This window comes from Sturnira hondurensis, unplaced genomic scaffold, assembly GCF_014824575.4.
Source record: "Sturnira hondurensis isolate 20B ecotype Veracruz unplaced genomic scaffold, ASM1482457v3 Scaffold0018728, whole genome shotgun sequence".
Lineage (NCBI taxonomy): Eukaryota > Metazoa > Chordata > Mammalia > Chiroptera > Phyllostomidae > Sturnira > Sturnira hondurensis.
The window spans coordinates 8,916,327-8,940,225 of record NW_028091359.1 but is presented as its reverse complement, the minus strand read 5'-3'; the positions used below and the strand labels follow the sequence as shown (position 1 = coordinate 8,940,225).

The 23,899-nt window shown below is 52.6% G+C and overlaps 1 protein-coding gene across 5 annotated transcripts in view; it reads right to left on the bottom strand.

The window, feature by feature from the left end:
• ARSG (arylsulfatase G) overlaps positions 1-23,899 on the bottom strand; it is a 131,549-nt gene that overhangs the window by 44,996 nt on the left and 62,654 nt on the right. For all 5 annotated transcript variants that reach the window (XM_037069789.1, XM_037069785.1, XM_037069786.1 and 2 more), the window contains 4 exons: positions 19,257-19,453; positions 18,290-18,370; positions 8,038-8,146; positions 1,677-1,797 (listed from right to left, as the gene is read on the bottom strand). In XM_037069789.1, coding sequence (XP_036925684.1) covers positions 1,677-1,797; positions 8,038-8,146; positions 18,290-18,370; positions 19,257-19,453 — 508 coding nt within the window. The remainder of the gene's footprint in view (positions 1-1,676; positions 1,798-8,037; positions 8,147-18,289; positions 18,371-19,256; positions 19,454-23,899) is intronic.

Below are 23,899 nucleotides of genomic sequence, written 5' to 3'. Positions count from 1 at the left end.
TCAGAATCCTTTTGAGCCCAGGATATAACTAAGGGTGACCATAGTTAAACTGCTCATTTAAAAACACATGTGTACACATGTATATACATGTGTGTATATGCATATAAATATGTGTGTGTACCTATATAATCACTCAATTTTACCTCTTGGCCTTCCTTCAGCAAATTACAGATGATTTAGTAGTCTCTTTAATAGTTGACCAGAAAAGTCCAAGGCCAAATTCAGACCAAGGCCAACAGCTCCCTGTGTTATCGTCAAGCTCCAAATAATCTTATAGCAACCGTCTTCGCTAACCCTGCCAGAACCTAGCGCTCTGGGAGGCTGGGAGTGGCCCACAGGTGCCTGCACCCACGTGCTTTTACTCCTGATCTCAGCAGTAGCTTCTAGCGGGAAGTAACCGTGGGCATTTCCATCTGGGCTGTGGGGTGCGGCCAGCCCGACTCCAGCTGCATTACCACACATCGTGCGTTCCCACATACCATAAGTTCCCACGAAAAGCCCAAACGGTGCTGCGGTTTGTGTCGGGTCTTCGTTCCTGACTCCTCGGCCCAGCCCCTCTGGGCACTAGACCAATAGCTGCTGAGCCCTGCGGCTGGGGCCTCCAGGTGTCTGCAGACTTCAGGAGTGAGCGGTCCCCGCTCTGAGAACGGAAGTCGGCGCAGAGGAGCTGGCTTCCACAAGCGACCAACAGCAAGACCACAGTCCTTGAAGCACTTCCTGGTGGCCCCAATTATTCTATCAGTAGCCATGGTGACAAACACTCAGGAGCACCTTCGCTGACGTCCTGGATGCCGACGTCACAGTCTGCAAACTTCCGGCTCTTCCTGCGCTGCCTCCGCTCAGGAGGAGGGCCCGGCCTGGGGGGCGTCTGCGGCTCCAGAGGACGCGATATTCCGGAGAGAAGCGTCCTTCTTCGGGGGACATGCCGGGCACCATCTGACAACACCTAGAAACTAATGAGTGTTCAGAAGCACCGACGGGCTGCTCAGGCTTGCTGGGGTGGGCCGAGTGGGAAGGGCAGCTTCAGCAACTGCCCCAGTACATTTGAGTAGCATCTGAGTCATTTCCGTGTGACCCCTTTGATAAAGACGTAAATATAAATAGACCCTTTGATGTGTGGGTCCCTGACTGAGGAGCCCTGTGCTCACAGAGCCTTACAAAGGGGGTTCCAGTTCCTCTGTCCTCCCTCCCTCCTCCCACTTCCTCTTCCCCTTTGGGCGAAAGGAAAACACGCAGAAACGACAAGGAAAGGTCCTCGGGTCCACTGTTTCTCAGCTGTGCTTCAGCGCACCTGAAGAGAGGACACCGGGGTGCCGGGGAGCACAGCCGAAAGCTAGTGTGGAGGCTGCCAGGCCTCATGCTGGGCTCTCCAGGGGCCAGGGGCCCGTCCCTGGCACCCAGAGGTCTCTCACAGGGAATAAGCACCATTGTGCACCTGCCCCCCACCAAATCATTAGACATAAATCTGGACTGGCAAACTGGGCTGCTTATGGGGGAAGGAAAGAAAACAGAGGTTCAGCTCCAAGGAGTCACCCTCGGGGGCTCTGAAACTGCGGCCACCTGCATGCATCTCCTGAGGATGGCTTTGTCTGCACAAAGGTGAACAGGCCCCGGGTGAGGGGCGGCAGGTCCACCCCTTGAAGAGCCCGAGACGGGTACATATGTCCACCACTTACCCTGTGTCCAGTCTTTGAGCCGCCAAAGAGCACCTCAGAGGCATCCAGACCATCAAAGTGTCGGCCTTGGGGCAGGCGAGCCCCGGCCAGGGCTAGGACGGTGGGGAAGATGTCCAGCACACTGCAGGAAGAGCAGGACAGCCGTGGCCCAGAGGGTCCCAGACTCTCCCCCAGACCACGCTGTGGTGAAGACCCACCCGAACCGGCCCAAACCCAGCCTCCACTATGGCCTGCCGCCCCCCCCCCCCACCTCCCTGCCCTTCCTTCAGGTTCCACCTTGCTTTCTGCTCCTACAAGGGGCAGGATAGCCTAAGGGTTCAGCACCAGGCTCCGCGGCCAGGGTTGCCTGGGCTCAAACCCCAGTGCCACCATATGTCTAGCTCCTCAGGGCTTCAGTTTTCTGTTCTCCAAAACGGGCATAATCATCTTAATAAAGGCACGGAAAAGAAGCTGGCACTCCGAAAGGGCTCTCTGAACGTCTGTGTCGTGACTGTTCACAGGGGCACCCCCGTGGACCCATCTAAGCCCGTTCTGCCTGCCACCAACTAGGCCACAGCCACTCACTGAGAGGGCACGGCGTGTGACAGGTGTCTGCAAGAGAATGTGTACTTTGTTTGTCCTTCCCCAGGTCTCTTGTGTCACAAATCTCCAGTCTTTGTTTAGAAGCCCGTGATGTGTGTGACGCATTCCTTCTCCTTTACCTGAGCTCTTTTTCTGCATGACAAAACCTAAGTGTTTATGACGGGAAAAGGAGCACCTCTGGACACCTGTGGGACAAAACAACGCACACACAGGCCACCCCTCACAGGCAGCCGTGGGTAACACTTGGCTGGATTGTGTTAATATGACTTTCTTTAACTCACACGGTACAATCCGACTCTACTCTAGGGCACGTCTCCGTCCAGCCTGCTAGAAAGAACTGACCGGCTGCCCTTTCGGCAGAGCTGCTGATCTGAGGGCTAGGCCAGCAAAAAGTCCGTGGGACTTGATGGAGCCCAGAGGGCAGGGCCTCCATGAGGGGGGACATCCCCAGGCAGGAAGCTCTGGTTGGGCCGGGGCTGGGCACCACAGCAAACTTCGGACACTCTCCCTGGGGGCCTGAAGGGTCACACCTCCCCTTTTCCCCACTGGGCCTCTGGCGCTTCCCCGAAAAAAGGGGCTGCGGGAGGGACTTGCCACACACCTTCTCCCCCCTCTGCCAGCCTCCTTCTCCTCTCCAGGGTTCTCCACCTACAGCCCGAGGCAGAATCTCTCCTCTGACTACAATACAGAGTGTTTCCAATTTGTCTTCCCCTTTCTTTTTTTTTTAAATAATTTTTTATTTATTCATTTTTCGAGGGGGGAGAGAAGGAGAAAGGGGGAGAGAAGTATCAATGTATGGTTGCTTCTCGTGAGTCTCCTGCTGGGAACTGGCCTGCACCCCAGGCATGTGCCCTGACTGGGAATCGAACCGAGATCATGTGGTTCACAGGCCCGCGCTCAATCCACTGAGCTACACCAGCCAGGGCTGTCTTCCCCTTTCACAGTCCACGTAGCTGGCGACCTAGCTCTTGAGATACGTGCTCCAGGAGCTGGCCTCCCACGCTGATGCGGCATTGAGGAGTGCAGGTAAAGCATTTGCCAAGTACAGCACAGTCCAGAAACCTGTCCAGAGTCCAAGGTTCCTGCCACACACCGGGCAGCACGGAGGACTGCAGTGCCCTGTGAAAAGGCCCTGGCATGTTTGGGTCCGTTCGTCTGAGCTTTCTCTAATTCACGCCCCTCAGAGAGGTCTGTGTCCAGATGGGTCACACCAGTGAGCAAGAGAAACAGGGTCTGTGTTCGATTTTGGAAGGCATGGTGCACTTTCTTTTTCTGTCTTATTTTTTCCCCTGTGTCATGAGGCTTGGCCTCCTAATTACACGGCACTAAGTCTAATGTTCTCGGAATCCTGTGTCTCAGAGTTTACCGGGAAGCTTGTCTGCCCAGAGCACACAGGAGACCTCTGGCCCACAAGGAAAGCGTCAGTGCCTCCGGGGACTCGCCGGTCCCAGCACTGCTTGGCACGCTCAGGCTGGCCCGAGCCCTTGCTCATGTGAGGGAAGGAGCCAAGCCCCTGAGGCTCCCCAGCAAGAGGGAGATGCTCCTGGGCACAGACAGTCCCAGTGCCTCCCCAGGCCGGGCGTGACCTGGAGAAACACCAGTTCTACCAAGGCTCCCAAACAACCCAGGGGCTCCAAACTTCAAACCGCGCCTAAGAATCTGGTCCTTGGAGTCTTAAAACCTTGAAAAGAGAAAGAGAGAGAAATCCAAACCTGACACTTTCAAGTGTCTGCAGTTCATTATGATACTGGGGGTGGGGGCTCTGGGCAGGGCCACAGCCTGACGTGCGCGGGGCCAGGCACCACTGCCTCCGTGAGTCCTTCCCTCCACACAAAATACCCAAAGCACGTTTCACAGCTGTGTGGACATAAACACACTTCTATAGAGTATGCGCAGACCCATTTTCTTCAACCTGAAAGGGTTTTATTCTCTCTCTCTCTTTCTTCTGCTAAAACTTTCATATGCTCCCAAAGCCTCATTGGCCCCTGGCACTGCGCCTCCTGAGCCTGATGGAGAAATGTGCCCCAACTTTAGAAGGAAGAAAACCCCATTTCCATGGTCCTTTGGTGGTGACAAGGGCAGCCAGGTGCCTGCCCACGGAGGGAGAGGCTGCAGTTCCTCTGCTCCATGACATGAAAGGCTGCCATCAGAGTGGGCAGGGGCACCTTTGCAGGTTCTCTTGCCCGTGTGAAAATATATTCCTTTTTTCTTACCGTGGCTTCCACCAGCCCAAGGCACTGAAGGCTGTTCGGAGGAAGTGTGTGTATCTGTGTTCTTATCCAAGGAGCTGCCAAGGAACCTGGGCGTGGAGACTGCGTGATAGAGAGAAGGATGTGGGAGGGCCCTGCCCCAGCAGACAGGGCCGGGAGGGGTGCCGCAGGGCTGCAGCGGAAGCACCTGGACCTCAGGACCCTTGCTGATGGGAACCCAGGCGCTGCGCTGTGTATAGCCCTGGGTTGGCGTGCATCCTAGGGCCAAGGAGCGGGTGGGAAGGGACGGGGTTTCCTAGAATATGGGGTCATGATATCTGGGAAACCGGTGGAAGATGGGAGGGGAGGACAGTGAGGGGGCTCCTCGGGAAGGAGTGGGGGTGCGTGGGACTGGACATGGTGAGGGGGACAGGGGAAGGCAGGACTTCCTGCAGACCATGGGAGAGTGGGAAGAGTTCCTAGGACGTGAGGAGCAGTGCTTTTAGTGTTTAGTTTTAAGTTTCTTCCTGCACTGTAATTCCCTCTCGTTTCCCCCAGGAAACACTAGGTACCCGCCCCGTCCTGGTGTAAGCTGGCTGCGGAGGTTTGAGGGGCCGCAGCGCCCCCCAGAGCATCAGCAGAGCCGAACGGCAGAGCGTGTACGCTCACTGCAGAGCCCGCGCACGCGCGGCTACCTCCTCGTCTTCCCACTGCTGCTCACTGACCCGTAAAAAAGTGGGGGCAAAGGAGCACTTTCTGGACATGGGGCTTGACCCTGCCCAGGGGTGACACTTCTCCTTGTAGCTCCTACTTCCGGACACGTTTCTGTAGCTCAAGACTGTACAGAGCCGGTCAAACCCCGCTCCCCATGACCGCCTTTCGGACGTCAGAGCAGAGCCACAGGTTCCCCAGGGGATTATCCAATCTCCTGGCCAAACAGCGGCTTTAACTGTTTTTTGAATGAGATTGTTTCAAGTCTCACACCAGGCTGGTCACCTTGTCCTTGCCCCAGTAATCTCTGACAGAGAGGTCCTCGGCTCTGAACCACCTGAGGGGGGGGGGCGGCGCGCTCCCAGCTTGGATGCAGAGCAGACCCTTCACCTCTTTATTTGTAAAGATGGTTCTCAACCAGCCTGAGCCTGTCCCGCCCGGGATGCTTGGAGCTGACTAGAGACATTTGGTTGTCACAACTAAGGAGGGGGTGTGACAGGCATCTAGTGGGTAGAGGCCACAGATGCTACTAAACATCCTACAATGCACGGGGCAGCCCCCACGACAGAGAATGAGCTGGCCCCAGACCTCGACACTGTGAGGTCGAGATACCCCGCCTTCAAGTTTTAGATCCAGACCACCAGCGGGCCTTTCCTCAGGTGCTGCCCGAAGCCTGCCCTCCTGAAAGGAGGCCAGCTCCTCAGCTTCAGGAGCCTCCGTCCCTGGAGCGATGCCTGACCCACAGCTGGACACGGCAATAAACATCTGTCGAATAAACAATTTTCCCCCCATTCTGTACTTTTGTCACTGGGCTTTGGGGCCAGGGCACATGCAGGCAGACCTTCCGTGGATCTTACTCCATCAGACGGGTGCACCCCCGCGCGTGAGCACTGGTTATCTCTACAAGGAAACTGATGGCTCTCCTCTCTCCTGCGCCCCTCTTCCAACACACTCTGTGATTTTCTGTATTCATGTGAATTCTTTTATCAATGCATCTGCTCTCTGGTGTTCATAATTCTTCGGGGCCAGCAGAGCACAGGCTAAGCCACGCTGGCCGCATCTGGAAGGCCTGTGTCCTCTGAGCCGTGAAGCACTGGAACAGTGGTAGGAACGCTGAGGGCGGCAGGGGCGGGGGGGGGGGGGGGCCCGGGTCCCCAGGAGCAGGAAATGTTAGCAGAAGTTCCTCCTGGGAGCCAACCCCGAGGACATCATGGAAAAGGCAGCAGACACGCAGGGGCCTGTCTTGGCAGTGAGGACGCTCCACCTGAATCTGTGTGGATTCACGTGGGAAAACAGCAAGAGGGTGGATTCTACAGGGACAAACTGTCCTGCTACAACCCAGACTGATTTAACAGAAAACACCTTCGGGGGGGTGGGGTGGCTGGTATAGTGTATTGGCACAGTCCTGGTAAAAATTCCAGGGGCCCTCCAGTAAACGTTACCCCGCACCAAGACTCACTTCCCCGGGTCCCCAAACTATCCCCTAAGTCACCTCTGCGTCCCTAGATAACCAACGAGATGATGCAGCTTTATCACGCTGCCGTGGTTGACTCTCCGTGTAAACACTCTTCTCAGATGAGAAGCGCGTGCTTGGTTTCCAGTGATGTAACGGGAGAGGTGGCCGGGTTGTTTGTGCGTGTGCAGCCCAGCCTGTGAGCACTTGGCCTGCCTGCGTGCACCAAGCCAGCCCCACGAGAAGCAGCCCGCCTGGCCCTCTTCCCGGTCAGCCTGACATGACAAGACTCCAGCCCCTCCTTACTGCACAGGGCTGACCGAGTCCTGGGGCCCACAGGCTGCCAGGGCGGTGCCTTCCCACACCCCACTCGGTCCCTCAGAGCTGTTTACCCTTCCTTTGCCCTGGGCTTCAGTCCCCGCCTCCCCTCACACCAGGTCTGGTGGTGCTAATGGGGCCCCCGTGAAGCTTGCTTTTTTCTACTAGGCTGTGTTCCTCAGGCCAGTACCCATTTGGTAGGTGATGGAGAACCTGTGGAAATAGTAGACTTGTCTTTAAGCAGACCGAAACCTCCAAGCACGTGAGCAGACACTGACTTCTCCTAAGGGTCCGTGTCAGTGAACACAGGGCAGAACCAGGTCTGAATGAATAGGAAGTCCCCAGTACTATTACGCAGCTACAAGGCACTACGGCACAGCTTTCGGAATGGCCCACCCACAGCCAAGTTCTGTGCCAAGGAGAGGGCCTCCTGGATCTGCTTAATAAGGAGACGAGAGTGATGGGGAGAGGTCACACTTACAGGTGCCCTTCTGATGCAGGGCGCACCCAGTGGCCTGCCTCACTGCAGGGGCTTCACTGCTGGAGGCAAGAAAACTGTCCTCGCCTAAGGGTTCATTCTCACCCCACCAGCCTGGTGGCGTCACCTTCTCCCTTCCCTACAGGGGACATCACATTCCTTCCTTGGGGCCATGTGGTTACCCGTGAAATGCTGGCTTCACACAGCCACCCCCAGGACACCCACCACCTGCCAAGGATAGAATCGTGATGGCTCAAGGGGTCTGTCCCTCCCGTCAGCTTGGGGCAGGGCAGAAGGAGAGGCCACTGCCCTCTCTGCTGCTGCCTTATCTTTGACAGACACACCGCCACGACCCAGCACTGAAGGCCACAACACCCGCCCAGTCCCCTCTGCACCCAGACGTTAACCCAGGTGGCTTGAAAAGATTCCACTGTGTATCGCTTTAACGAGCACACGGGATTGCCACCGGGCAGACCCCTGCCGCCACCATCTGAACTTGGCACTGAGCACACTGGGGAAAGGCAGGCGCCGAGGGAGGCCTCTCCTCCCCAGGTCTCTAACCACTCAAGCCTCCGTGATCTTCTTGCCGTCAGCAAACCCCAGCAAGTCCCGGTGGCCTGGGTCTCATACCTTAACAAAGCAGTGCTGGTGACATTGGTGGGGATTCTGCCAGGCCAGTAAGCCACAGCCGGGACCCGGTGCCCTCCTTCCCAGGTGGTCTGCTTGGCTGGACTGCCCCCTGTGAAAGGAGGGAAGATGGATGGGTCTTTGACAGTGGTAACTCGGGTCTTCCCTTCGTCTCAGAGCTCCAAGTGAGACAATAGTCCCTCTCTAGAAGGACTCTCTGAGAGCGTCATCTTTACTACGAAGGAGTGACTTCTTCTAGTAACCAGTTATGTTGATTCAACTACTTAGTTATCTTTGAATACGTGCGTTTATTTTACTGGACTCAACATATGTAAGTAGTTGCCTCAGTCACTCATAAAATCACATCACTGTACTTTCTTCACCATACTTCACACTTCACACTGTCTGGTTTACGAACTTGCTTCTCACATGTCCCCACACCACGAGCCTTTGTCAGTCTTGGGTACCCAAGACACAGGTACTTAATAAATACTTGCTAAGTAAATGAATTTGTCTTCCTACCGGTCATCATGTAATTTATCTGTTTAGGATGAAAACATACAATTGTTTGAAAAGAGAGAAAGGCAAAAGTCCCCTGGCTATTTGATCTGCCCGAAGCCCAAAAACTGAGCTGGTATGGGCTTTGTTGTTGTACTTTGCTTTGCTTTGTTTTTCCTTGAACCAAAGAGTTGTTCTGATGTTGTGGAGACAGCCTTAGTAATAGCTCCGACCTCTTGCCTCTCAGGGGGAGGCAAGAACAATCTATGTGCAATCTATGAATTTCCACTTTGGTAACTAGAGGAATTCCTTTCGTAACCACTAAGTCTCTTTGTGACCACCAGTATAATGATGACCAGCGGGCTGGAAGAGATGAGCTCATGTTTTATGGAAACATCCTGAATACACGCTGCCTTGAATTAACCATGACCACCCCCACCACTCCCACACACACCCCACCCTCATCCCTGTTGAGCCAAGGATTCCACAAGGTTCGCGTGTAGAAAGCCCTGCCAAAGCAAACGTGTATGCGGCTCACACATACTGTGGTCATGCAACTCCCCAGCTTGGCTGGCGAGAATGTGAAAGCGATGGAGATGGGGGGTGGGGGGTGGGCGGGCTACGAGTCTTCCGCGCTCGGCTCTTACACTGAACCTTTGATGTCCCCAGCCTGCACACCACACCGGAAATGCTCAGCATTCTTTCGATTTTCTCCTGACCAGCTCTGGAGTCCCCCAAGTATTGAAATGGGAAACAAAACACAGAACACCTCCCCGCCTGTGGACTGCTCGTGTTTAGGGGTGGGGGGCCCTCAAAACCAGGTGGAGTTGTGCAGGCTCAATGGGAAGCTCTTTGGCCAGGCCCCAGAGTCCTCAGACCCGGTCTTCCCAATGAGAGCCACATCTTCCACAAACACATGCAGTGCCCACTCCCCGGTGTTGACGCACAAGGAAAAGAGAATCCAGAACCACAGAAAGCACGAAGTGTGCTCCCACGCAGCTTTGGAGGGCATGACTTATGTCATGGCTTAAGGCCAAAGAGCGGGGAGACAGGAAGTGTCCGTGCTTGTGTGTGTTGGGGCTCTGCAGATCATTCCACCCCCACGAGGAGTCTTTATGTGCAAGCCTGGGGTGGGGGTGGGGATAGGTGGGTGAAGTACAGAACCTGTTTCTTTGCAGGTCCATGGTGCACAAAATTCAACAGGTGTGCTTAGCCCTGGAGGCCAGGTGCCACAAAGTGAAGGCTTCCATTCCAAGAAATAAGCCTTTAGCTCGGACAGTCAGCCAGGAGGCAGGAGTGAGAGCCTGCGCGGCGGCAGGTGAGGGGCACCGGAGTCAGCACGGAATGCAGTCTCTGCCTCCGGGATGTTTCCAGAACAGTACGCTGGCCCCTAATTAATTCATTTGCTAATTGGTCTTTACCACTAGAGGTTCTGCTGGTTTGCCACAAGCTTTTGCGTTGCTTGTTTTGGGCAATGTTGTGTTTCAGAGAAAAATACTACAAGATGTTTGCCTTATTTCAGCAGAAGGTTGAAAGCTGGAGGGGTTAAAAGGAATTCAGCCAGTTATAAAATGTATCTATGTCAACCAAGCAAATGGTCCACAGGGCAAAGATTCAGGATTAAGAGAAAGAGAGGAAGAGGCTGGCTGAGTGAAGCCCCTTGGTGCGTCCACTTGAGGGCCCATCCCCCTCTGTGTTGTGAACACTGGCCAGCAAGCGCTGGCTGCACCCTGGGATCTGGCTTTAGCTGAGAGACAGATCGTACACCCCAGAGACCTAGGACTCTAAAGCAATTTATCCAAAAGGTGTCCAGGGTGTGGGTAAGCAATTATAAAAATACACATCCTGCACAGCGTGGATAGTGTCTTGCTTGGAACCCCAGTCTCCCGGTGGCTCTGCTGGGGACAAACGAAAAATCTGACCAGGGTTCCCTGTGGGTCCCCAGGGTGGTGGAGTCTAACTATCTGAATACCAGTGCTCGTTGTGGTTTATCTGCATGAGCGAAGGCCTGATCCCAGGAGAGCTGCCTCTAGTCCCCCGTACTCTTCACTGATTATGTGTTCCTTCGAATGGAAACTCATTTCCAGTTAAACACAATAATAGCAGTGACAACATTCCCTCTTATTGACGGAGCCCTGGTTAAGCACCAAATTAAGCACTCATTAGCATAATGCTGAGAGCTGCCCTGAATGATCTCATATAATCCTTATCATGACCTTTGAGCCAGGTACTTATAAATCCATTTTTCAAATGAAGAAACTGCAGCTCAGAGAGGTTAAGTAATTTGCCCAAGGTCACACAGCTAGCAAATGCTAAGAGCCAGGATTTGAATCCAGGTCTAACGACACAGACTGCACTCTCACCCATTAAATCTTCTAGGACAGTAGCTCCCACTCACCCCTGAATGCATATTAGAATCACCAGGGGAACACAAAAAATACCCACGCCAAGGTCCCTTTCTGAGGAATAGTGATTTGATCGGCCTGGGATGTACTCTTGCTGATTTAAGATGAAGAACACCCATTCCAGAAGTAGGAGGGCAGGGGTAAGATCAGAGAGTGGACATAGTGTCTTTCAAAATTATATGTAGCCTACCGCCCACACCTTTACACTTTTAAGACACAGGATCATAAATATGAACCTATAAGTTATAAGCACAATAGATAAGAAGCCCACAGATTAACCCTATGCACTTTCTGATTCCAAAAGCGATTTTTCGGTTTAGATAAACCTTAATACTTTGATCAGCAGTACTGGCTCATAAGAAGCATTAGCTGGGTATGGCTTTCTGTTGAGAGCGCATTTCAAGGCCCTTGTGGTTAGTTATGACTCTAATTAAGGCAGAACCTCTTACTTAAAGCAATAAATATTTAGCCTCAGCAACCAAAATATAAACAGACCCATGATTCATGAACTTGCTTCCTTGCTCTTCCCTGGCTGCGGAAGCGAAGCGGCGTTCCCTGATGCGTGGAGACAGCGCAGGCCAAGAAGACTCACTTGGCCCATACTTGGGAACGGCAGTCTCTCCCAGAGAGGACACGAGAGCTGCGTGGCACTGACTCAGGGAGAGGGAGTTCACAACTTCTCAGTGAGGCAGAACCACCAGCAGAATCCCGGAGACGCTGACTTACTAAGCGGAGGGTGGGACTCTGAGTCTAGGTAATTCTGTTCTCAGGGGTCCGAGGGCCAGAGTGGGCAAAGTATTGGCAAGATACGCGGGAGGCACCCTGGGATTCAGGCAGGTGTCAGGTCTTGCGTCAGGGCCGCCCCTCTTCATTGTGTGGCCTTGGGCAGGATTCTTAAGCCCCATCAGACTTAATCCCCTCAGTCACCAAGGGAAGACACCACGGGCTTACTCTATGGGATTGGGGGGAAAGTTACGTTAGGGAATGCATGTGGAGTTCAAAGCAAGGTCCTTTGGCCCGGTGCCTGCTGTGCAAGCGCCAAACAGACAAACAAACAAGCAAAAAACTGCCTACAGACAGAACATAGCAGAAGCTGCAACCTGGCAGCTCACACACACAGAGCTTAGCCCTCCGACATTTGGCTTGGCGTGGATGGTTTTGTTGTCACTGTTGATGTTGCTGTTGTTTTTAATTAACTTTGAATGTCATTAGACCCGACCCTGTCTCCGGCTTCCCGCATCCCTGACACAGCCCACACGGATGAAGGAGACGTGTTCCTTTCTATCACCTGCCCGGCATTTGCATTCGTGACTCGGGTGGAAGAACACGCCTGTTCTGAGGGGTGCTCGTTTTATAATCTCCTCAAGCAGCAGGCTTCATTTCTAAATATAAATACAAGCCCTTGCCAAGGATGCCTGTAGCATGCTGGTTTTCTAGAAACAAAAGGCCATCAGGCCAACGACTCTGGCTGGCCTGGCGTGGCCCTAAGTGTGATGAAGGGGACATTTCAAGCCTGGTGGCCAAAGGCTCAGAGGGACACACAATTCAACTTCCACTGGGTCCCTACCAGCTGGCCCTTTCCCCGACCAGGGCCAATAGCCAACATGCCTTGTCCCTCGCTCCATCACCCCTCCCCATCTCTGACCTTTCTGCACCCCTACCCGTACCCCACACTGGACAGAAGGCCCAGGATGCAGAGCCCGCTTCCCAGTGGGAAAGGTTATGCAACAACCTGATAGCATCAAATTACAAACAGCCAAGGTCTCCTAGAAGCTGAGGATGCCAAATTCAACAGAATGTTTCCTCATCACCAAAGGGGAGGAAAAAACAGTTCTGCTCTTCAAATAAAACACACATACACACACACAGTTTCCAGACAGAAGAGCAGCCTGTCAGGGACAAACAAGGTGCTGCTTCTGTCCTGGGTAGGAAGTCGGGCCGAGGTCGGAAAGAGAACGGCAGCTGCTCTGAGCCAGGCTCTGAGTCCTCTTTGTTTGGGAGAAGGCAGGGCCACCACGGGTTGCCCCTCACCACACCACCCCTCGTTCTGTTTCTCCTCACCCCTGCAGGGCACAAGCCCAGGGGAGCACCCTCACTCCTGCACGGGGTGAAGAGATGACTCCAGGAGACGCTGCCTCATCCCATCAGCTGAGCACCGCAGCTTGGCCAGGAAAGGAAAGGGAAGACAAGGAGGGGGGCCTGGGAGCCTGAGAACAGGACAAGGCAGCATGGGGCCTGATGTATCGGGCTGGCTGCAGGGCAGAAGAAGCAGGGCTCCGGGTACTGTTTGTCCTACTTCAGTGCAAAAACACTGACTGTCTTCTCTCTTTCATCTGCTCTAAAAACTGGCCCCCTTTCAGCCGGATGTGCAGGCATCCCACTGACAAGGCACTTGGGTGGGGAGGAGCAGGTGGTCAAGAAGGACCCCCAGCTAAGCTGACCTGAGCCCTGGGTAAATGCCCTTCCACACAGCGCTCTGCCTGCCTCCCCAGGCAGAGAGGGGGACGAAGCCTGCGGAACAGTTGACAGAAAGCTGGTCTAGAGAATGGAGAAGATGAAGTATTTACTACTAGGCAAAGTTTGCCTTCTGGATCCCCTAAGAAAAGAAGGAAATGGACCCAGCCCCAGCCCCAGCCCCGCCACGAACTCAGGTGCTGTGCTTGCTGCTCGGATACCACATGAAGCCGCAACCTTTGGGAAAGCTCTTGCCCCAAAACTGCTCTCCTGAGATAACTGAAATCTGGCTTCTGAGACCAGTTTCCCAAGACAGAGGCCCAGAACCCTTGGAAAGGTAGCCATAAATTATTGACATAAATGATAGCTCAGTAGGAAAATCTTTTAGGGCACCTTTCCCTTTGTGGTTCCCCCACTTTGTTTCAGCTGGGAGTGAGGGGATCGAGTCTTGTGGGAGTTAGTGAAGGCCAAGCACAGAGGCTGAGTGCCTCCCAGGCAACAGTCCACTGGACCCGCCTAGTCACCCAGCGAGAAGGGTCTATTGCCCACATCACAGAGGAGGACATGGGCTGAAAGGGAACAGTGCGCCGCAGGCACCAGTTCCTAAACTCAGTGGACGGTCGAGCCCAAGCTGGGCCTCCAAAGCCATTCATTCTTTCTACCCCTGCAGTCTGCCTCCTGGGGGTTTAGAGAGACTCAGACTGTCACAGGGGCTCCACATACTGCCCTCCATTCCCACGGGGTCCAGGGAAGCAGGGCAGATTTTCCAGACAGCTGAGCCGTCAGTCCTATAGAACAGGGCATGATTGTCCCCAGGACAATCACGGGGGTGTGGAATGAGCCACTGGGGCCAAACAATGTGACCTCCCTGATCGAAGGCCTTGGAAAGGCTCTCTCCACCTTGCTCAGCCTCAGTTTTCTCACCCGGCCAACAGGGCCTCTGGAGTAGAGATCACGGAGGTCTCCTCCGACCCTGGTGTTCTTCAAATGCAGGGATGTTCCTGGAGACTGTCTCTTGCTTCTCCCATTTATCATCTTGGGCTCAGTGGAAGCAAGTCCGTCCTTGCTGCTCTCCCTCACTGACATTAGAGGGCTCTTTAAAACACTGAGCGACGTGCCGGGAGGAGCAGGAAATGGGGAGGAGGTGTTTAACGTGCACGGGGTTTTCTGTGGGGATGATGGGAATGTCAGGGTCTCGGCAGAGGTGACAGTGGCACGACCCCGTGAGTGTGCCAAATGCCACCAAATGGTACAGGTTAGAGTGGTCAATTTTATGTTACGTGCATTTCACCTCCATTTTCAAAACTGAATAATGTCACTCTCACTCTTAAAATCCCTGCACAATTCCTCATTTCTTTAGAAGGATGGCTGAAGTGTTTGCCTAAAGGAAAAGACCTTTGGACGCTGGCCCTGGCCTTGTCTCTCTGCTCCCACAAGCTCCAGGCACAGACGGCTGGGCAGCTCCTACCATCTGGTCTTCCCACCCCTGCGCAGGCAGCCCGAGCCCTCTTCCTTGAAAATCCCTGACCGTCTCCTACTCATTCTTCAGAACTAACCACTCAGGGCAGCCTTCCTGTTCCCTGTCCGAGTGGGTGAGAGGCGCCTGTGCTCCCTGCCACCACGGAGCTCTTACCCTGTACCATAATGACCTGCTTATAGGTTCACTCCCAGTACTGTCCAACAGAACTTTCTGCCATGATGCAAATGTTTCATATTCTCGCACTGTCTGGTACGGTAGCCACCAGCCACAGGTGGCTTCTGAGCTCTCCAAGTATGTCCAAGGAATGTGTGGCCACTGCCTGGTGCGTGGGGCAGTGCGGCACTAGACTGGTGGTCCTCAAACTTTAACCCACACCACAATCATTGGAGGGACTTGTTAAGGTACAGATTTCTGGGCCCATCCCGGAAGATCCGGGACGAGGCCCTAGAATTTCCTTTCCATGGCTAAGGGTTTTCAGGCGGCACTAACGCTGCTGGTCCAGAGACCACCCTTGATAACTTCTGGCTCACATCTGAAAGGTCCAGCCTTTGATGACTCTAGAATCAATAGGGTCTAGATGTGGATATTCTAGACTGGTTGTTCTCCAAATGTGGTCCCTAGACTAGACGCATTAGCGTTACCTAGGAGCTTACTGGGCAGGTAACATCTCCATCACCGTCCCAGATCCCCTGAATGAGAACGGCATCTTAGCAGGATACCCTGGGGGACTGTCTGCTCATGAGAGTCTGAGAAACACTGCTCTAGACGGTCACTCGTTAAAGCCAGGGACTTCGTGGATCTTTGTGTTCCCAGCATTCAGTCCCTGGCCCATAGTCTGTGCTCCAGAAATGGAAGGAAAGAAGAGATGGAAGTTGCCTGGGCCCAGCCAGCAAACGTGTTTCTCCTGGGGCTAGATCCTTCCCTGAAAGAACTAACCCCAGTCCACACCCTTAAACTTGATTCGATATTTCAAAACTGCCCCGTATGACGGGGAAGAGGCGAGATGAGGCAGGTCTTCAGATAGGAGATCAGAGACCAACTTTGGGAGGACAGAGAGCTCCCCACAGAGGAGCCATTTACTGCAGGCCCTCCCCACTCGGCCTTGGTTCCCAGGCCTTCTGGATTCTTACCCTCCAGAGTTCTCACCCAGGCTCTTCTGGGCCTTCCCACTGAACGGAAGTGAGCGCCTGGCCTGAGGGTGTCCCGGGTACTAGAGCAGGAACTATCACCAGCTAATGCAAATAACCACTCCCCGCTTAACACTGTCTCTCCCGTTTGGCGTCTCTGGGCCACATTGGAGGCGCGGTCTTGGGCCACACATTAAATACACTAAAACACATCGTCACACACAAAGAAAATCTGATAATGTTTTAAGCAAATCTACAATTTTTGTGTTGGGCCGCATGCACAGCCAAGCTAGGACCCATGTGGCCCTCGGGCCGCAAGTAGGACACCCCTGCCTAGGCTGCACATATTGGACACAGTTCCACCCACCTCCACTCCTGGGGTCTTTTCCTGGCCCAGCTCCCCAGCCACCAGGACTAAATGACAGCGTTCTGGAACCGGAGAGAACCCAAGAGCTCAGCAGAGAGAGAGCAACAGCAGCAACACCGGCCCTGAATGACAAAGTATCTGCTCACTGCACGGAGGAAGGGAGGCGGTACCCCGTTCCCTGGCTCCTCACTCAGCTCCCTGACACGAGACTGGGCCACAGTCCTGGCAGCCATTCACTGCCAGGGATCTGAGCCAAGGAATACCAGGTTAAAGACAAATAAAAAGGAATGATCAGCATGTCCATCTTGCCCCCGGCCATGAGGGACACAAGGATTCCAGTCCTAGAAAACTACAAATATTCTGCCAGACGAATAAGAAAGGGACTTTGTGTCATTTGACCTGGACAGGGTGGGGGCCACAGCTCAGGACAGAGCTGAACAGCAGGAAAACCCCGGCCCAGTGGGCAATGTCGCCAAGCCCACCTCCAAATCCCTTGGACACAAGCTTCTTCTAAAGAACCTAATTTTTTCAGATATGTATTAATAATACCAGTTAATTGGGGGGGGGGGGATCACACTTAAATCCTCCCGCTGCTACCCATAAGTAATTACTGCTAATCTTTTGTTACCTTTTCCTGCCTCTTTTAATTTCCTGAGAATAACGATGCTTATTTTTACATACTAAAATTATCTTTTACGTATTGTTTTGTAACCTGCTTTATTCACTGAAGAGTATTTAACGTAACTGTTTCCAGGTCAATGATACGCGGCATTTCAGGGGATCCTTAGCATTTCTTTAAACGGATGTATCATAATTTCTTTCACACTCCTCTACTCCGGGATGCTTGGGTTATGTCCACTTGTTATTTAAAAAAATCTACTGCAATAGCATCATTTTACATACCCCATTGTGTACCTGGCTATTTATTTCTTCAGGACAAATTCTTAGAGGAGAAACTGAAGCATCAACAGGCAGGTGCCTTTTTCAGGGTTTGGTCCATACCACCGAACTGCCCCCAGTATGGCTTCTGTCTCAGAAAAGTAGGGGCCTGGTGAGGAAAATCTCCCAGAGCATGTGGGCGCTGAGCTGGGAGCCAAAGGATGTTTCAATCGGGAAAGGAAGTGTGGTATAGTGGGAAGATCGCCAGCTTTAACTTGAGAGCAAGCCTGGCCCCCTCCTCACAGACTGTGTGACTATGGGCAGGTCGCCTGGCCTCTCTGAGCCTCTCTCTTTCTTCACCAATAAATGGTGATGAACCTACCTACTACGACTGTGAGGGTTAGAGACAATGGATACAGAAAACTTCGGTAGCTGTGCACTAACTATTTATTGAATGAATGAAATGAATTAATGGTTGGATGAATAGAGGGATGACTTTTTTTAAAAAAAGAAAGAAGGCCCTGGCTGGTGTAGCTCAGTGGACTGAGTGTGGGCCTGCGAACCACACGATCACGGTTCGATTCCCAGTCAGGGCACATGCCTGGGTTGCAGGCCAGTTCCCGGCAGGGGACTCACAAGAGGCAACCATACATTAATATTTCTCTCCTTCTCTCCTTCCCTTCCTCTCTAAAGATAAATACATAAAAATCTAAAAAAAAATTTAAAAAAAAGAAAGAAGGAGAAGAGAATGAGGACACGCAGCAGGATGAAAGTAAAGGGAAAGCCCAATCATGGGGAGGTCCATGGACTAGCTTGTAGGGAGCGGGCTGGCCCCCCAAAGGAGTCTCAGGAGAAAAGGAGGGAGAAGGATGCTCCAGGCTGAACAGAAACTCTCTCCATCCCAATTAGTTTCTTTTCTGGGACCTGGTGACTACAGCGGACCTTGTCCCTGTTTCACAATGACGCCCTAAGGCCTGGCCCTTCCAGAGTCAGAATCCCGTGTCCCACCCACAGTGGGACCTGCCGACTGCCGCTGACTCCCTACCTCGGCGAACTTGCCACGACCCAGCGAAGGGACCCACGCTGCCTGCCAGTTCACACTTCTGAGCCCACGGGCCGTTGTCTCCTAAAAACCAAAAGAAACAACATGTAAAGGTCCAGAGGCTGGTGGGCACTTCTGCCCATTCATTCTCTCCTTCTCTCAGGCCTTACATCCCTGGGCACAGCAGAGACCCCGACAGAAGAGGGACTTGTAAAATAAAATCTGCCCTACCCTTGAAGGGCTACCCTTCCGATGGAACTCTGTTGGGCTTTCAGAGAGCTGGGCCTTCCTTCCCCGAAGACAGTCCCATCTTGAGGGCCTTGCCTTGCAGACTTTGGCCTTTTCTATACTTTTAGCAGTCTCATTACCATTGTCATCAGCCTGGCAACTACTTATGGAGCACCTGTGATGGGCCCTGTGCTTCACGTACATTACCTCCCGATCCTCTGACACGCTATGGACTGGATTCCGTTGGTAGCTTAATTTGGTAAATGAAGAAACAGAGGCTCAGAGAGATGAACCTTCTCAACAGGAGCACAGAGATCAGATCCAGGTGTCTAGGTGACGCAGAGGCGGTGCTTCTCACCACTGGCCTCACACAGACAGGGACCTGAGACGCACAAGGCCTGGCTGGTCCCTCTAATTGGCTCCCCAGTTCAACCCTTCTCAGCCAAAAGATGTGTGACCTGGTGATCTGGTGACCAGTAGCAACCAGAGTCTCTGAGGACTATAGGGGTTCACAATATCAGTCATTCATTGACAATTAAGAACAATATCCACATGGCCCTGATCCATTCTTAACAGGCCAGCAGGTTACCTGCTCCTTCTGTGCAAACCCTTCCTGGGGCTCAGCCGTGGAGGCCCCAAGTGGACGGGTGCTTAGCATTCAAGCCAACAAACACTAGTGAGGGTGTGTGGGCAGAGTGAGCCATCAGATCTCAGGGAGGCTGGCTGGGCTTTCGTACTTTACCTGTAAACCACATGAACGTATTTTCTTTGGCCGTGCGGTCAACTGTATCTTTAATCTGGCCCATCAGGCTGTCCATCTCCCGGAGGCCTGCAGCATATGGCCCTCGGCCCTGTGGGTCTGCTGATAGCTGGGTCGCGGGTAAGGGAACGTGCATGTGGGCCAGGCCCACATAGAGCAGGAAAGGTCTTCTGCTGGTGCTGGGAGGGAAAAGCCGAGACGTCACTCCCCAGAAGGCGCTCTGTCTTGTCTCTGCCTTGCCCCAGGGAAAACACCCAGCACACCTTCTGTCCCACATGCACAAGGCGTACTTCCCCATCCAGAACCCTCCTAGAATATGTGGAGATAAACGGGTTAGCCAATTAAAACCTGAAAGTCCTTGTAATAAGTTACTGTCCTTTAAGATTTCCTGAGAGCTCATTAAATGGGACTCACGTTGTCTAAATTCATTCTCATAATCACCCCCAAGTTCCCCTTTTCAGATGAAGCGTCAGAGGCTTAGGGAGACTAAAGAACTTGTCCAAATTCACGCACTAGTAAGTGACAGAGTCTGGGTTCCAACTTACACCTGGCCGAGAGGAAAGCCCTTGCTCCTAACTGCTGTATGCTGAAGTCCCATGCAAACATATTTTAAAATTTTATCTGCTTTTTGCAGCATCCAGGCCATCACATCCATTCTCAGACTTGGCCTTGGCTTAGAAATGAATGAATAAACTCATGTTGGCCACAGGGAATGCTAAACAAAGCACATCACTACCCAGAGCATCTAGACCAGGTTTTGTTACAGACCCAGGTGCCCAATCACCCCTATTCGAACCCTGAAGATTCCTATAAAAGGCATGTTGGGAGCCAGGGTGGGCTCTGTTTTCAGGCAAGGAGCAGGATCAGGGCAGCCGTAGGACCACAACCTGTCCCTCCTGCTTCCGCAAGAACCCTCACGCAGCTCCCTGCCACAGGCCACACCCGGGGAATAGTCTTTCAGAGGACACAGTGCGGGCGAGGGGGCAGCTCAGTCAACTTCCCACCAAGTGCTGGTAGATGCTGGCTCTTTTCACCCCGGTGCACTAGAGATCTGACTTTCAAATTGGCCTCGGTGCTCTTCATTTACCCTGATTTACATCACCCCACACCAAGTTCTCGAAGTACCCCCACCATCAGCTCCGCATCAGTTCAAGCCCTGGAGAGGGCCCTGCTTCTGAGTCCCAGTTAGGAGACCCTGGGAGTCAGAAGCAGGACTCTGTACACTGTATCCTGCACGAGCACAACCTGCTGGGTAAGCGAATGGGAGCTGAATACCAGCCCACAATCCACTGGTCCAGTAGGCCCTCGGACACAGATCAGCACCCACCCACAGGGGGCACCTTTTTCTGATTTGCAGGTAGACGCCACATTGCAGTGGCGTGCTGGATACAGCTGGCTCAAGTTTCAGGAATTCTGCAAGCCAGTGTCAGGTCATTAAACATGACCGACGTTTAAAAGCAAAATTAAATCAGCTTGCAATTAAGTAAATTATATTATAAATGAAGGTGATAAATTCTCGTGGTTTATCATGTCCGATTATTCGACTACATTTTACTATTGACTATGCTCTTGAGGTTATTTTTCATCTACTGTATCTGTATGAGGGAAGTACTGTATAATGGTGTGCCGTGCATCTCTTTTCAACGCCATAGTTGGCGACAGCGCATTGATGGCCTGAATTCAGCCAGGCTGAGAGTTATGTATAAAAGAGAAGTGGACAAATGCTGTGAATTAGGGCTTTTTTCTCCAAGTGCCATGTGTGAAGTACCAGGGGGCTGGGAGGTTCCCGTCGCCCACTCTTTCTCTCTGCCCTCATCATTATCCTCCAAACTGCCACCCATTATTGTCACCCTGTTAGCACCCTGGGCCAGAGACTGAGAGGGGCGTGCAGTCACCAGGAGGTAGTGTGGACTGACGAAAAGAACAGGCTTTGGAGATCTGTATCCAAATTTCTAGAATTTTTACTTCATGGCTGTCTGACCCTGGGCTAGATTACTTTAACCTCTATGGTGGCCTTTTGACCATACACTGTGATTTTAAATATCCTTAGCTACTCCTCATACCGGTGCCCAATACCCTCATCCTTGTCACAACCTTACCCCTAATGAGCTTCAATGCCCAGTCCCAGCCCCTGTAAGGAGCAGAGTGCACACCATCTGCTTTCTCCCTTTTTGTCAAGTCAGAGCTCTGCCTGCTGCTTTAAAAAATAACCCAAAGCAAGGATACACTTTCAGTGTGCTAGATGAAGGGCCTACATTCAAGGAAAGATCCAAGTAAAACTTTGAACAAGTCCTAGGGCTGACCCCGTGCTGAGGAGAGGAGGACCCTACCCCCTGGGGACCTGGTGGCTTTGACGCACAGATCCAGGTGGAAGGGGAGAAGGGGAGGGGGAGGGACACAGAGGTGGGAGGAGCACAGGCCTGGGGGCCTTTTCTGTGGGCTTTCTGAAAATCAGGAATGAATTGGCAAGTCAGTCCTAAAGAAACCAGCATGCCTGAGGGCTGTTTTCTGTTACAGGAAAACACAACAGGATTCAGGTGACTTTTCACTTAATAACTAATGAATAAAGTAGCAAACTCTTCATCTTTTTCACAGGATCAGTCAGGTGTTCCTTGATTTGTTCATCTTTTAACTGATGAACGAACTGGTGGCAAATGCTAAACCATCTCTAGTCCCTAGCCGGTGGCCGCCCCTCCCTCTATGAAAGCAGGAGAGGCCGTTCCCCACCAGCATCCACCTGTCACGGGCCTGAAACAACCTCAGAGCTCCAGGGAGCAGAAAAATGCTCAGCCCTCCAGATGGAAGAAGGGTCTTTCCCCTTTTCCTATGGGCCGTCTGAACAAAAGCCAGTGTTTCTCATAAAGCCCTGAGAATCCGGTTTGAGGCAACCTCTGAATCCCCAGTCCGGAGATTTAGGCCCCAGGTAGTTTTTTTTTTTCTTTTTCTTTTTTTAAGATTTTATTTATTTATTTATTTTTAGAGGGGCAGGAGAGAGGAAGAGAAACATCAATGCATGGTTGCCTTTTGTGCATCCCCTGCTGGTAGTTAGCCTGCAAGGAACCGGTTTGCAACCCAGGCATGGGCCCTGACTGGGAATCGAACCGCGATCGTCTGGTTCGCAGGCCCGAGCTGGCCCCAGGTAGTTTTTATTATCAAGAAAACAAAAGCGGATCCACTACTTCGCTGCCTCTACCCTCCCTGCTGACCTTCTCTGGAGAAAAGTTCAATGTGGTTGAGTGAGGGGCTGGGGGTGGTTCTTGCACATCCAGGGAGCTGGAGTGGTTAGTTTCCCTCAGGTGAAGTCCACTTTTCATTCTGCACAAGCGCAGAGGCATGTAGCCCATTTTTCTTGCCCACTTAGCTATGGCTGTTTGAAATGCTAGAGACGCTACTAGAAACTGCCCTAGGGGAGTGTGTAATCTGACAGAGACAGACAAGAGGAACACACACGGGGTCATCAGGGAATAGCACAAGGGCAGTTAGAGGGTCAGGACAAGGGGAGGGGTGATTGTGTGTGCACGCACACAGGCACGTGCTTGCACCCCTCTGGTCTATGCATGTGCGCCCCAGGTGAGTGCGTGCTATTGGGAATCGGCTGTGGCTTCAGATTATCCATTCTCTGCGCTGGTCTGACAGGGCCGCAGAGCTGCAGCCCTCACACATACACAGCTGTTAGAGACACACTGCGGCATGGCTCTGCTTTCTGCTTTCTGTTGTTTTTAATTAGTTGTCTCTAACAGTCAAAGATCAGGAGATTTCACACAAGGGCCAGGTAGCCATCCCGTCTCTCTTGTGAAGTGGAAAGCTCCGACCACCCAGGCTCCCATTCCCACAAAGAAGCAACAGGCAGCTGAGCTGGGTAGTGACTGCCCGCTTAGATGGCGAATGTGCTTTCAAGGTCATGGCAGGCCCATCATTCCCCTGATGTCTCACAGTCAGCCTGCTTCCCTCTTGCAGGCTACCTACCTGGGCCCCATAGCTGCCGAAATGTGTAAGTCCTGTGGGTTACACCGAATAGTGGCCCCCAAAGATACTCCAGGGTCTAATGGCACAAGGGACTTTGCAGAAGCAATTAAGTTAAAGATCTTGAGACAGGGAAATGATCCTGGTAGACCCTAAACATAATCACAAGCCTCCTTATAAAAAAGAGATAGATCCCTGACCAGTGTGGCTCAGTTCATTGGGCATCACCCCACAGACTGAAAGGTCGCTGGTTCAATTCCTGGTCAGGGAACATGCCTGGGTTGTGGGTTCGGGTTTGGTCCTTGGTCGGGTGCATGCGAGGGGTAACCAATCTGTATTTATCTCCCTCTCTTTTTCCCTCCCTTCCCCTCTCTAAAAATAAATAAACAAAATCTTTTTACAAAGAGAGAGAGCAATAGAGGGGTAGTTGACTACAGAGAAGGAGAAGGCAAAGGAGGAGCATGAGTGGAGATTAGGGTGAGGTGGCCAGCAGCCGAGGAAGCCAGCAGCCACCAGCAGCTGCCAGAGGCAATCAGCAATTTTGCCTTGGAGACTCCAGAAGAACACAGCAGGGCTGACACCCTGATTTTAGCCCCTAGGACTTGTTTCAGACAGATCTGTAGGAGAATAAACTGCTGTTATTTTAGCCATGAAGTTGATGG